Source organism: Lethenteron reissneri, chromosome 68, assembly GCF_015708825.2.
Source record: "Lethenteron reissneri isolate LAM-NWPU_2019-01 chromosome 68, ASM1570882v1, whole genome shotgun sequence".
Classification (NCBI taxonomy): domain Eukaryota; kingdom Metazoa; phylum Chordata; class Hyperoartia; order Petromyzontiformes; family Petromyzontidae; genus Lethenteron; species Lethenteron reissneri.
This window is the reverse complement of record NC_083846.1, coordinates 6,537,762-6,552,550: the sequence shown is the minus strand read 5'-3', so window position 1 is coordinate 6,552,550 and position 14,789 is coordinate 6,537,762. Positions and strand designations below refer to the sequence as shown.

General features: G+C 46.2%; 1 protein-coding gene across 1 annotated transcript in view; it reads right to left on the bottom strand.

The window, feature by feature from the left end:
• The window catches only part of LOC133360280 (probable methyltransferase-like protein 25), a 36,172-nt gene extending 22,160 nt beyond the window's left edge, over nucleotides 1–14,012 (bottom strand). Inside the window, 3 exon segments of the mRNA XM_061578918.1 lie at nucleotides 13,720–13,918; nucleotides 13,921–13,952; nucleotides 13,955–14,012. Coding sequence (XP_061434902.1) covers nucleotides 13,720–13,918; nucleotides 13,921–13,952; nucleotides 13,955–14,012 — 289 coding nt within the window.
• Nucleotides 14,013–14,789: the final 777 nt, after the last annotated feature.

The following is a 14,789-nucleotide window of genomic DNA, read 5'->3' as shown; positions in this document are numbered from 1 at the left end:
AGAGTTCGCATACTATATCATAGTTAAGGTTGAATTAGTAATAAATTGATCAATACAGAAGTGGTTGTGTGATTCTTTCCTGAAATCTATGCATAAGATCTGCTTCTGCGTTGAGATCTGAACTTGGTGACCTTAATAAACACACTAATACATACTCAGTAAATGTTAAAGCGATAACGGGGTGAACCGGGGACCTAAAATATAACCACGAATACACACTCTGGGAATGTTAAAGCGAGAATGAGACGAACCTAGACAACGATGCCGAGTTAATCTAAGTTAATCTTGCATACTTACACCACACCTGCATAACTGCATACGATTAATTGCCTTATTCCGATCGATAACCCACCCTCATCACCGAGGCGGGGTCTGGTTATCATAACGACTTGCATTATCATAATTACACCCACTCGCATAATTAATACGATTACCTCTCGAATTGGCATAATTAAAATGTGCATAATTACATAAATTAACATATTTCCGGATAATTACACATTTGGCCAAATTTCATTTAATTATTATTATTTTCACTGAATATTCATAACCCACATATACAACATAATAATTTCACCCACGCACGCATACAACATAACAAATTTTGATAACCAACATATACAACATAATGGGGGATCGTCCGGGATCTCTCGCAGACAGTTTATGCATGAATTCAGGAACGAATCACTGTTGTGTTAATCAAAGTGTTGTGAACTAACGTTGCCTTGTGATTGTAAACGGGGGTATACAAACAAAACGCGCTCTGAAGGGAAATACCAGAGTAGCAGAGTATAACAAAGACAGCTGGGCTGAGATTATTTGCTCGAGTTGAACTGACGCATCCTGTGATACAATTGTTTATATGTGCTCTGAAGGGGAATTCTAGAGTAACTCACGACGCACATGAGATGTTAGAATTAAGATACACTCTTAAGTCTATTAACCACACTACATAATAGAGATGGCACAGGATCCACAACATTCTGAGTTTGACACACCAACGCATAACACTGATACAGAGTGGACCTCTGAGGAGGAGATGGAATCTATGGAAAAACAATATCGGGAATTTGTGTTAAAACGTACTGGACGGACTGCTAGCCAGCAGACGGAGCAGAGAGATATATGGGAGGGGAGCCATACAGAAGATGTTAAGGCCCATAGAAGGAAACTACTTAAGGACGTGATGAAATGTGGCAAAGCCAAACGTGACGTAAAAATTGCAGAAATAGCGAGGGTAGACTCGTATCTCCTCGCACAGACAGACAGAGAAAGATTATGGAATGAGGAAAAATTTGAAAGGGAGAGACAAGAGAAACTGTCCTTAATGGTGCAGGTAGAGCGTCTGCACGCCCTCGTGAGAGAGAAAGAATCCGCACTAAATGCACCAGTGAAACACCCAGACGTTGATACACAGAACACATACGGGAGTAACAATTTACCACACTCCGAGCCACGTGGACGTAGCCCAGGGCCAGATCTCACAATGAGTATGGCTACTATGCAAAGCAATTTTGATAAAGTAACACCCTCGCAAATCGAGGAGAGAGAAGAGGAAATAATAATACAAATGGGAAAACATGAGGCCGACCACCCCAAAGTTAGAGAGAGACAAATAATTAACCCTAAGTCATCAGGATACACTGTAATGATAGAGCGGAAAAGGGCGGAGCTGGTGCAAGACGGGAAACATGACATAAGCAGCACACCAGGCAGACGCACGCTACGCAAGTATGGCCGACATGATGCAGATGACAAAGACAGCTCACCAGAGAAACGCACCTCGCACAAACACGACCAACACGACACGGGTAACAGGAGCTCACCAGAGAGACGCACATCACACAAGCATGAGCCATGGGATAAGCAGAAATCACCGAGCCAAGTTGACCCACGTAACAGGTGCAAAAGGCACTACAAAAGTTATGTTAAGCAGAGCCACCGTGATGGTGACGGCTCATCTGACACTGACTCCTCTGACGATGACCAACACGACATGGGTAACAGAGAGAGCTCACCAGAGGGACGCATGACATGTAAAAATCACCCACGCAAAACCACCCGCACCACAGATGACAGAGACAGGAATCCCGATAACCATGAAGCACGAGACAAACATAAATACAACACCTCACCTAGCAGGCACCACACACGTAGTAGGCAGCATGAAGGTCAAGGACAAAAACACTCACCACATAGACACCGCTCAAGGAGATCACGCACACCAACCCACAAGCACGAATCACAAGACCCACATAAGGAAAACAAGAGACACAAGCAACGGGACAGATACGAATCCTCGGACAGAGGGAGATCACGACACAGAGACACGGGACACATGACAACAGTGATAGTGGAGACAAGGGTAGCTCAAGGGAGCACTCCTCAGGAACCGACACCACTGATGACGAACAACACACTTTTAACAGTAAGACACTAAAACTAATGGACAAAGCACTCGTGAGAATTCCCTATTTCGATCCACATAACAAGAACAGGGATATACACACTCACATAGCTACAGTAGAACAGGAGGCTAAGATCCGGGGTCTGGGTAAATCAGCAGAAAGGCATGTTTATTATCAAGGAGCCTACATGAACCCGCCAGACCATGGGTAGCCTCCCTGCCAAATAGGGTGAAGAGTGACTTTAAACAATTGAGCCGAGCAGTAGTTAAGAGATTTGGGGAATACTCCACACTATCCGAAGGATTGAACGCGGCAAAGTTGATGACCCAGCGTGTAGACGAAGACCCACGAGATTATCTCCTACGCCTTAAGAAAGCATATTACGCAGGGGACGTGGACAATGCCCAGGGAGATAAGACAGTCTTAAAAGTGATGTTCTTCCAATCATTGAGACCTGAAATAGTGAGAATAGTAGGAATGATGTTGGACCCCGAGACTGCCTCCCTACGCCAGATTGAAAGCAAGGCCCACACGGCCTGGGTGAACGGACGGAAAACCACTGGCATAGCCAAAACCCACATCGTCACCAGAGATAAAGAATGCCTCGATCTGGAGGGAAGCGAATCTCCAAGGAATAATATTAGCGCCACACGGGGTGGACATGAATTCCCCCAGGAGAGGGCGCCTAACCCAATAGAATCAACACCCGTCCACAACACGCTGAATAACGTTCCACGTGGGGGGAGGAACGAGGCCAGAGGAACCTGGCACCCACAGCCGCCACCACCATGGAATGCAGAAGAGGGCGGAGGCTGGAATTATGGAGGAGGAAGAGCGAGTGACGGGCCATACCTACCCCGCGGAGGCCGACGCCCACCAAACCAGTCACCATATCGTCCCCCACTGCCGCCTCCACTAGCAATAGAGCATAGACCACCGTTAGCTAACAGGAATCGATATGCTCACCACATTAGGATGGAAAAAGAGCTCCTAGGGAGTATGAAGACTCCCATGCAAGTAGCGAAGGGAAGAATACCAACTATACCCACACAGGAGGAGGACACACCCAGCGCAAAGGTAGCCCAAGTGAACGTAGGGAAGACAAGAAGCCTCGAAGCAATCACCGAAGTGGTACCAGAGGGAAAAGGGTACCATCTGGGGGAATTGATTCCCGTAGGACCAGTCGGACGAGTCCACGTGGAAGTAATACTGCAAGACACCCTGACCAGCCAGGGCCTTTGTGATACTGGAGCAGAAATATCCATGATATCCAGAGAATTATTTGACGAACTCCAGACTGCCCTCCAGAGGAAGAATGAAACACTACAAATGATGCCAAGTAAACTTACCTACTCAGGATGTGAAGGGACCCACATGCGACCATTGGGCAAAGTTATGACGAAGTTGACGTTCAACAAAATCAACATGAACCATCCCCTATATGTCGTACGGAACCCCGGAAAAGAGCTGATCATTGGGATAGAACTACTGAATCGCCTGAAACCCATTATGAACCTTGAATCCCGACAAATTTGGGCACAGTCAATGCCGGAGCAACAAAGGGACTCAGAAGATGAAGACGTTATGAGAGACTCCACGGGAATCCAAGTGATAACACAAGAGCTCGACGACCTATCAACGACAATCAGGAACGAAGACGAGCTCCCAGCAGGAATTCGAATCACTCAGCTAATGACTAACAGACTGAGAGAAGACCGAAAGGAAGCCGACTTAGAGTCAGTATCACCAAATGACCGTCCCCTCATGGAGTATATACCGCCCCCTGGAGGCCAAACCGACGAACTGCAAACTGATGAAGGAGAACACAAGGGCAAGAGCGTATTACCCTCGGATGAAGCCAAGGCAACTCAACCGATAGTAACGCAAAAGGAACTTTCAACCGAGCCGCCCGAAACCACGAAGGCCTTGGACCCAGACCCAGGACAAGGAGTCTCCATAATAGAAGAACAAATCGAACAACAAATTGAAGCAGCAGACGCCCTCGAGAACGACACTCAACGAAATGAGCTTCGTCAACTGCTCCACAAATACCACTTCCTGTTCTCAGAAGACCCCTATGATTGCGGCAAAACCGGCCTACACGTGGTATCTATTCCCACACTGGAAGGAGCGCCAGCGGTATATGTGAAACAATACAAGATTCCACTGGCTGCCTACGAATCAATCCAAGAAACCTTGGAGAACCTACTCAAGAAGAATATAATTCGAGAATGCAACTAACCTACAACTCACCGATTTGGCCTGTATTGAAACCCACAGGCAAGTGGCGACTCACCATCGACTATAGGCAACTCAACAAAACGGTTCCCCTATCTCGATGGCCAATGGCAGAAATCGACCAGAATCTCAACCAAATAAAAGGCGCAAAAATTCTCACCACCATGGATCTATCAAATGGCTTCTGGACCATGCCCGTGAAAGAAGCGGATCAATACAAGTTGGCATTTACATTCAATGGAATACAGTATACTTGGAACCGATGTCCATTTGGATACTCAAATTCACCTGCGGACTTTAACATATTCCTACACAAGGCAATGGACGACGCAAAAGAGCGAGGTACCATCGTCTATGTCGACGATATACTGGTCAAGGACTCCTCATGGGAAGAACACCTCGAGAGCCTCCAGCATACCCTCGAGCAGTTAAAGGAAGCAGGCGCAAAGATTTCAATACAAAAAGGACAGTGGGCACGCAAAAGGGTGGACTACCTCGGGCTCCAGGTCGGCACTGAGGGAATGTTACCCCAAACCAAAAGACTTGAAGCCCTCCTCGCACTCAAATCGCCCACCACAGTCACGACCCTTCGGAGCTTCTTAGGGATTTGCAACTACCTTCGACAGTTCGTGGACGACTACGCAGGAATCGTTCGACCCTTAGTCAAACTACTGCAAAAAGACGAACCATGGGAGTGGGGACAGGAACAGGAAGCCGCAGAAAAAGAATTAAAACGACAGATCACAGAGGCATCCTGCCTAGCATACCCAGAGAAAGGGAAAGAATACTACCTGGAGACCGCATACTCAGATCATAGTATCAGCTCGGTACTGTACCAGAGACAGGAAGCAGAGAAACGAGTTATTGCCTATGCCAGCAAAGCCCTCCGGGGAGTGGAGATGAAGTTCTCCGAGTGTGAGAAGGCGATATTTGGAAACATCTGGGCCATACAACATTTTCGGAACTTGTTGAACGGAGAGAGGATCATCCTGGAAACGAATCATGAATCCTTGGCATACCTCAACAGTAAGAAGATTCGAGAGGGCCGCGTAACCAGCAGCCGAATAGCCAGCTGGGCACTGACACTCCAAGGCCTACCAATCACAGTGAAATACGCAAAAAACAAGAAAAGTCCAATGGCCCAAGGTCTTGCCGATTTACATGATTGTACCTTTGACAGCATAGAAGCAGAGGACGAAAGATACCTCCGGAGGACAACAGGTACCTGCCCTTCAGGAAGGAGACATGTGCCGACCTACCAGTGGTATACATCGATGGATGCTCCAAGATGAAGGAGAACAAGCTTCACGCTGGGTCAGGAGTCATTTGGGAAACTGGCCCACTCACAGGGATTCAAGAGGGATTTCAGCTGGGACCAAAGTCAAACCAGTATGCAGAGTTGGTCGGGGTACACATCGCTGTCCAAATGGCATCCGATAACCAAATACGGACCATGGTGGTGTGCACTGATTCCAACTACGTACAGCACAGCTTCCTGCACCACCTACCCATATGGAAAAAAAACGAGATGAAGAACCATAGGAATAAACCAATTCACCATCGAGAACTATTCGAGGCCATAGATAAGATGGTTCAGAACAAGGATATGAAGATATTTTGGAAGAAAGTCAAAGGGCACTCCAAGATACCTGGTCAAGAGAAAACTGGGAACGACCAAGCAGATGCCATAGCAAAAGTGGGAAGCCTGGAAGGCACCCCGTGGAAGCTAGAAGACCAAACCGACAGAGACGGGCAACAAGAGGACGAAACACTAAAGACATTCCGAGGCCACAAGTTTGAGATAAGCAGCACTCTGTCCAACTTGTTGAACAGTAAAGAATTCCATATGGTGAAATTATCCCTCAGCGAATCAGAGATTAACATAACAGATCTTACTTGGGCGACCGAAGAGGCTGGATATCAGCGAAATCAACAGATGGGGATGGGAATCACAGGGGCAACAGGGATGATCATACTAGTCCTGGCTATTCTAACCTTAACATACCATGTGGCCAAAATGAATGTCGAACTTAAAAGACTAATCGCAGGCACAAGCCACCTACCATTCAAGCCCAGGAACAGGGATAGAGCCAAGGCCTGATGATGCCACCCAAGAATAACCGTAGAAACTATCTTTTTAACGATATCTCCTAAAACGTAGTCAATAGAATAATTTTTCCCTCCCTTATCGTTTTACCTTCCTTTAGAATTTTTTTTTCTTTTTCTTTTTTCCTCTCTCTTGTCACATATAACCATGTTAAGTTGTGACACGTACGCGCGCGTTGTAAGGAATAGCAGCAAAACTTGAGGACAATCGATGGTTCATGATGGAAGAAGGGTATACATATTTTTTTTAAAAATAACCCGTGGCCATTTGACCACTGGTCATTTTTAAAAGGGCGGAATGTTGTATACTAACCCTTCTTCCAAAATTGAGATTAATAATATTTGATGATATTTTTATATATTATCTTTTTACTTGTTTTTTTTAATGAAGGAAACACACCAAAGCGCAGCAAACTGCAAACACCAGGTGTTGTTAAGTAATGAACTGGAGGAGGGCTAGGATGGCAGAATTTGCAACCTTGCTTCAAGGAAAGATAAGGCCTGATGAACGGGTACATGTCACCCGTGCAGGCGGCAGAGACAGTGGGAGTGTCAGCCAGACATAGTTAAGGCAAAAAGCCCAACCATCCTGCATGGTTTTAAAGTAACGTCAAAACTCGAAATTCAACAACAGAGTAGGCTAAATTATCGATCCTCGCGCTCGCATCAAATTGGAGACCAGGCTGCGAGCTACATCAATGAACCATTGCCCATTTGCTAATCCAATACTGAATGTTAATATTACTGAAGTCAAAACGAATTCTATGACCTCAGCACATGGGCAAATAATAGGGCAGTGTCGACTCAAAGGCAATGGAAGAAAACAGAGGCGCCTTTGTCTAAATCACAACCACAGAAAGCCAGGAATCATCACTGATTGTGTGTTTAGGGATTCCGAGCTAGTTAGAACACGTGCACACAGGGGGGAGGTAGAAGTACGCCTTGTCCTCCTGCAGCTGAGGGAACAAAGATAAACCCAAAAAGGCCAAGGAATAAGTGGGTCAGCTCAAGGCTGTGTGCACAGGGGAGGGAACTGATTTAAACAACCCTGCACGTCTGAACGTGAGGGGGCCTTGGACCTGAAATTAAGAATAACACTCCCAGAGCAGAAGGTTGGATGGCCACAGTGAGACGAGAATAAGAGTGTTGTATATCTCTCAAGGAGGCAGACCCAGCTGAACAACAAGGCTGCGGGGGTCACCAGAAGTTCGCGTTCGCCTAGTTAAGACAAAAAGCTCAATTATTCTGTATTGCTATTAAAGTAACGTTAAAGTCGGAATTTAACAACAGGGTAGGCTAAAGTTTGATATTCACACCCACTCCAATTAAACCAGGTCACAAGTTACGCCTACTGAACCATCACCATCATTAAGTCAATACGAAATGTTATTTCCATACTTTAATACTTTCTATACAACTCGACCCGAAGCATATGCATGAAAAGACAAAAGTAAAACTTATGAAAAGCCAGGATAACGGGATGAATCACCACCAGGTCGAATATAAATACATAATAAAAAACGATGTTAAACCCAGGGTCGGAGAGAAAGGGAGATCCCGGCCGTCTTTGTATTCCCGCAGCGCGGGATAGGAGTGTGTATACGCTCGGGAAACACCTCCACTTGAGTCAAGCACCACGATGGGAAACGACAGACCTTAGGTTACATACAGAATCATAACTGTGAAATAGTAAGGACAAATGTTAACTTAAAACTTTTTAACCATTTCTTTGTGCGCCGGGTCGGAGAGAGAGTGTTGCCCCTCCCTCCAGGTGGTGCAACACGAACAAAGACCCCTATGAGACGATTTGTAACGTCTGTGTTTTGGGTTCATGAAGAAGGCCAGACAAGAGATAATATTGCACCCAGACAGAGAGACGACCTCGAGGCAATTTGTAACATCTGATTGTTTGCTCGTGGGTTTTATGGAGGGAGTGTGACAACGGAATATACCGTGGGTGATGCACACAAGGACATACGGACGTACGGACACACACATGGACACACCTGCCTACGGACAAATCCTGACACAGCAAAAATCGAAAGAAGCCCCGCCTTGTGGGCGGGATCCAGGGGGATTTTTCGGCATAAAGGAAAGGATCCTGAGCATTGGAAACTAGTGCGACCAGCGGGTCGACTCGGAGCGAGTGCGACCAGCGGGTCGACTCAGGAGCGAGCTCGACCGGGAGGGTCGGCTCAGGAGCGAGCTGCGACCAGCGGGTCGGCTCGACTCATCTTCAGCTCGTCTGGGACTCAGCCGAGTTCGATCGGCTTACCAAGCCGGCTCTCGGGGCTCGACTCAAGCGGCTCCCCATCTCCTCTGCAGGCGGGCAAGACCCGCTTGACAGCTCAACCCGGCCTGCGTGGGTCCACCTCTGCCGAGTCGGAGGTCTCTGCTGCCGCCGGAGTGGTGAGGGTCGCGGTTTGGCGACGAGGGCTCCGTGCACACCCTGGTCGACGACCCAACACTGCACGCTGCGAGCGAGTTGTGGGCGCCACCTACCGACCGGGTTCCGAACTGCGACAGCGTATCAACGGGCAATCCGAACCAGTTCACCACGGTGACAGGGGAGGCGACTGATACGTATGACGCGCACCGCCCCCTCACCACAACGACCACCAGGCGTCTGTTTGACATAAAGAATCGACTCCGAACACGACTATTCAAGACAACTCTTACCACTCAAACACACTCGAACCCATAAGCCATCCGTGGCTGGGAAGGCATCACAACGAGACCGAGTGATGGCCATCCGTCGTTTATAAGAGTATTCGTAATTTTTATCTTTAATATTTAGTGGGCTGTACTCTTAATCGCATAAATTCCCAACAGATCCATCAATACGAACTGATTCTTGGCACCTCCTTCCGCCGAGCCACGCTCACGTGGGGAGTGGTGGCCCACCGGATCCTTATCAGGTGATCTGGTCCCCAATTAGTAAACTTGGTATAAGATAACGATCTTCGGAAAAGGAGCCACGTCGCAGGCCCTTACTCCGAGCCGTTCTGTTGTCAGATAACCTGCCGATGTATCTGTTGAGATTGGTGCCTTTAAGATAATAACTGTTTTGATTGTGTTTTTTTATCGCCGTATAATCTTTCAAGTATCTTTCAGTCATAATCGCCGCACGTACTCGCATCCTCTACAGAATATTCAACTGTCCCGTGACCCAAGGTGCTAACAACGTGATAAGGGTTGCGTATGATCAATAAGGAGTGCGGTACTGCGTGAACAATATTGAGTATGAATCATTCATTAACGTTAAGGTTTTTCTTAGCATAGTATTTGCATATTTTAAACGACCTCTCTCTCACTAACAACCATCGCGTTATGCGGGATCCATGTGCCGTTGTCAAAGTGAAATCAGACAATCGTTGATGATACGTATGATGCCGTGTTGACGTTCCGGGATTGAGAGGTTCGCATACTATATCATGTTAAGGTTGAATTAGTAATAAATTGATCATACAGAAGTGGTTGTGTGATTCTTTCCTGAAATCTATGCATAAGATCTGCTTCTGCGTTGAGATCTGAACTTGGTGACCTAATAAACACACTAATACATACTCAGTAAATGTTAAAGCGATAACGGGGTGAACCGGGGACCTAAAATATACCACGAATATACACTCTGGGAATGTTAAAGCGCGAATGAGACGAACCTAGACAACGATGCCGAGTTAATCTAAGTTAATCTTGCATACTTACACCACACCTGCATAACTGCATACGATTAATTGCCTTATTCCGATCGATAACCCACCCTCGTCACCGAGGCGGGGTCTGGTTATCATAACGACTTGCATTATCATAATTACACCCACTCGCATAATTAATACGATTACCTCTCGAATTGGCATAATTAAAATGTGCATAATTACATAAATTAACATATTTCCGGATAATTACACATTTGGCCAAATTTCATTTAATTATTATTATTTTCACTGAATATTCATAACCCACATATACAACATAATAATTTCACCCACACACGCATACAACATAACAAATTTAGTATAACCAACATATACAACACCCCCCCATCCCTATTCACCGTATCATTTTTAGCTCCCCTAATTGTACCACTCGTGTAAAGCGCCTTGGCTTAAAAGAGCTGTATAATACATGTTCGCAAGTAAGTTATTACGTAATAATAAAATATTTAACTTGTCGTGGCTGCCGCTGTTGGATAGGTCACGTGATGGGGTCGCGCGTAATTCAATAGCGACCAGCAAATGGAGTTGACATACAAAAGGGAATATATAAAAGGGAAATTTGTGAATGTGTGTCTGTTCGAAATGTTTAGCGTACTTCCCAACATGCAACAAACTTTAAATTTGGCATGTGGGTAGCTTTCAGACTGTACACAATGCAAAAAGTAAAAATAGACTTTTGTATTTTGGGGGGGGTGGGGGGTGCAATAATGGATATATTTTGCACGGCAAGTGAGCGGTGACGTCACATCTGTGATGTCACCCGCATGCGGCAGCGTCACGCGGTGAGCCTGCTGACGTCACGCGGTGTGCCTGCTGACGTCACACACCCCCCACCCTCCACGTAGGACGTGTATTAATCCAAGACAAGAATCCAAGTCTCGGGCGAAGCCGGGTAGTAAAGCTCGTCTTCAATTAAACTCAACCCATATGCGTGAAATTTAAACGGGTCATTAAATCCATTTGCATGTTTAAAACCCACTGAGAAATTAAGAATGTTTTTAATTTATGAAGTGACCGATGCTTGGATCTTGCCAAGCAATCGGTGGCCTGGGTCACGTGACGTACTATTTACCGTACAGTAGATGTAGTTCACTTATTCGATTGCACTCAACACGCAAGCGTGAAGTCGAAATGAAACATCAAATCAATCTGTCATTAAAAAAAAATTAACAATAAAAACATTTCCGGACCGGTAGTTGGATTGGAAACCCGTGGGTGGTGAGTGGCCGGGTCACGTGACGCAACAGCGCACACGTGACTGCCGTAGAGTGAATGGAGTACTGGTAGGAACCTTCTGGTTACACCAGCCCACAGGGGATTATTGTGTCCATCCGTCGTGCAGGGAGGGGCTGGGTGGGGAGGGAGGGGCTGGGTGAGGAGGGGAGGGGCTGGGTGGGGAGGGTGGGGCTGGGTGGGGTGGGAGGGGTGGGGCTGGGTGGGGAGGGGCTGGTCACCCCGTGGTGCCCTTATAAAACTCAACGTTTAACCTACTCACGCCGGCTTGTGCCCGCCCTCACAGTCGGGCATATTTGCGGAATACACCACGCCGCCGTTGACCCTGCAGGCCATTGACCGAGCAACCCAACGTTCCTACCAGCTCCCTCTGCAGGATTGTGTTTAACATCTAAAATTAAAACGCAAACCACACGCGGGAAATTAAAACGAAACCTCAAATAATCAGTTGTTTTGTGTTTATTATAAAGGGCCGTCCATAAATGACGTCACGCGATTTTGGCCGATTTTGTACCCCCCCCTCCCCCCCTCGTCACACGGCGTCACAAAAAGTGAGACCCCCCCCCCACAAATGAACGTCACAAAGCTCTGCCCCCCCCCAAACCATTTTTCCATTTTGAAAAAAAACATGCTTCAAATAAAATTTCGATTTAAAGACTTTACCGAAAGAACCAAGAGGATGCTTCAAATTACTTTAAACTAAAACTGTTGCCATTGTAGTGCGTATTTAATGTGGCGCTGCACTCTGATGTTGTAGGAGAAAACATTTATTAAAAAGGAGGCGTTGGAAAGTTGAAATTTAGCATGAAACTCAATTGAAATATTCAACGTCTAAAACTGCAGATGTTCAGAATATTATATTGAAATTCTCTTATAATTAGAAAATATTAAAAGTAATTATAACTCTTCTTGGTTCTTTCGGTAAAGTCACGTAGAAGGGAAGTAATAAAATAATAAAAATAAAACATAATAAAACAATTCTCACAATTCTCAGTGAGAATTGTTTATTATGTTTATTTTTATTATTTTATTACTTCCCTTCTACGTGACTTTACCGAAAGAACCAAGAAGATGAATCCCTGCAGTCACGAAAGCTTTAAATCGAAAAGTAATTATAACTATTAAGAAAATACTTGAAACTTTGTAGTAGAACGAAGCAAAATGGAGAGTGCAATTACGACAATCACATTCATTTAGAGAATGAAAAGCCCTGGTAGAATCATAATGTTAAATAACAATCATTGAACAATTCACAACATTTATGTCTCTATTCTCCCATGGAGAAGCAAAATGCTCCTTCAAAGCATAAATAAAAGGTGACCTTAGTAAATTTAAATTACCAAATAGTTAATAATGAAAATTAGTGTTGTTTGAACAATTATACCTAATTAATATTTATTTAAAGTTGCGCTTTTTGATGTGACGTCACATTTCTCAAACCCCCCCCCCCCCCTCGTCACACATCGTCACAAATGTCTGACCCCCCCCCCCGGTGCGTGACGTCATTTAGGGACGGCCCCAAAACAACCCCCAGGACAAATAATAAATAATAACTTTACTGACGTGACGCACCAGCGCACATTTAAATACCGTACCATAAGTGTGGATAACACGTTCAATTAAACTCAACCCATATGAGTGAACTTTGAATCAAAAATGAAACATTTATCTGCATTGTTTTTTTTTAAACGCACTGATAAATTAATACATTTAAAAAATAATATTTTGTTTTTATTAAACAATAATATTTAATAATAATATTTAGTTTTTATTCACGAACCGGTGGTTGGATTTGAACGCGTAGTGGTGTGTGGCCGCGTCACGTGACATGACAGGTCACATTTAAATGCCGCACAGCAAATGTAGTTAACGCCTCCACTTAAACCCAAACCCACACGCGTGAAATTTCAACGACGAAACAAACGTCTGCAGTTTTTGTTGTTCTTGTGTTGTGCTCAACCTTTACCGATCAATTAATACTTTTTTTTAAAATAAATAAAAATATTAAAACTCACCGGCGGCGGTTGGATTTGAACCTGCGGCTGCGTGGTCGGCGTCGCCCGGCCGCGATTGGCGGGTGAGCGCGTCACGTGACGTGACGTCACCCAGCAGGGCCCCGAGAACTCGAGCGGGAGACGTGTCCCCCCCGTGCGCCCCGGGCCCCCCGGGCCCCTCGTCCCCCCCTGTCACCACGCGGCTCCACGTCGCGTCGGCGTGTAGAAGCGCGCCGAACTCTCCCCCAGCACGACATGGAGGCGCGGACGAAGCGCCACGCGGCCTCCGCCTTCTCCGCCAGTAAGTCGGGCATGGCTCGGTGTGTGTGGTGGGTGTCTGTGGCGCAGTGCGACTCGGGACTCGAATTAATTCTCGTACTAACTGGTGCTGTGTGTCGCAGTTAGACTCGGAGTCGAATGAATGCTCTTACTAGCTGGTGCTGTGTGTCGCAGTTAGACTCGGAGTCGACTGAGTGCCTGGTGTCTCGTGTGTGTGTGTAAACATTAGCAGGGGGAGAGACAAAGACGGCCGGGCGTGGTGTTAGCCACCCGCAATGTCGGCACTTCGCGTGTGCTGCTACTCGCTACCGCTAACACTTTGCCCCTCCCTATTCTGGGTGGGGATGGGAGAATCTTTGTGTTTGACGTCGCGAGTTTAAAATAATAAAATGTTTAAATTTTACCTCAGAGCCACCGACTCGCAATGGCGGGTCGGAGGGGGGGGGGCGTTGACGTGGAATCGATTCTTGCGATTGTTTACCGCTTATCGATTCGCGGCAATCGATTCCTCCCATCGGGTTTTTTGCGGTGGAGTCGGTAAATGGTAAAGTTGCGACGTCGATTCGATTCCTCTTTGGGTTGACCGCGACGGTGGAATCGACGCCGATTAAGGGGGAATCGATACAACTTATTTCTTAGCGGCATTTAACTAATCTTGATTTGAAGCTTAATTGGAGACTGCAGCAATCCAGACTCTTTGGTTCTTTCGGTGAAGCCACGTAGACAGACGATAGATCGCAACACAAGCAGCCGTCATCAGGTGATGACACCACTGGGGCTCCGCAAGCCTCTCTCCTCAGCGTGCCTGGCAA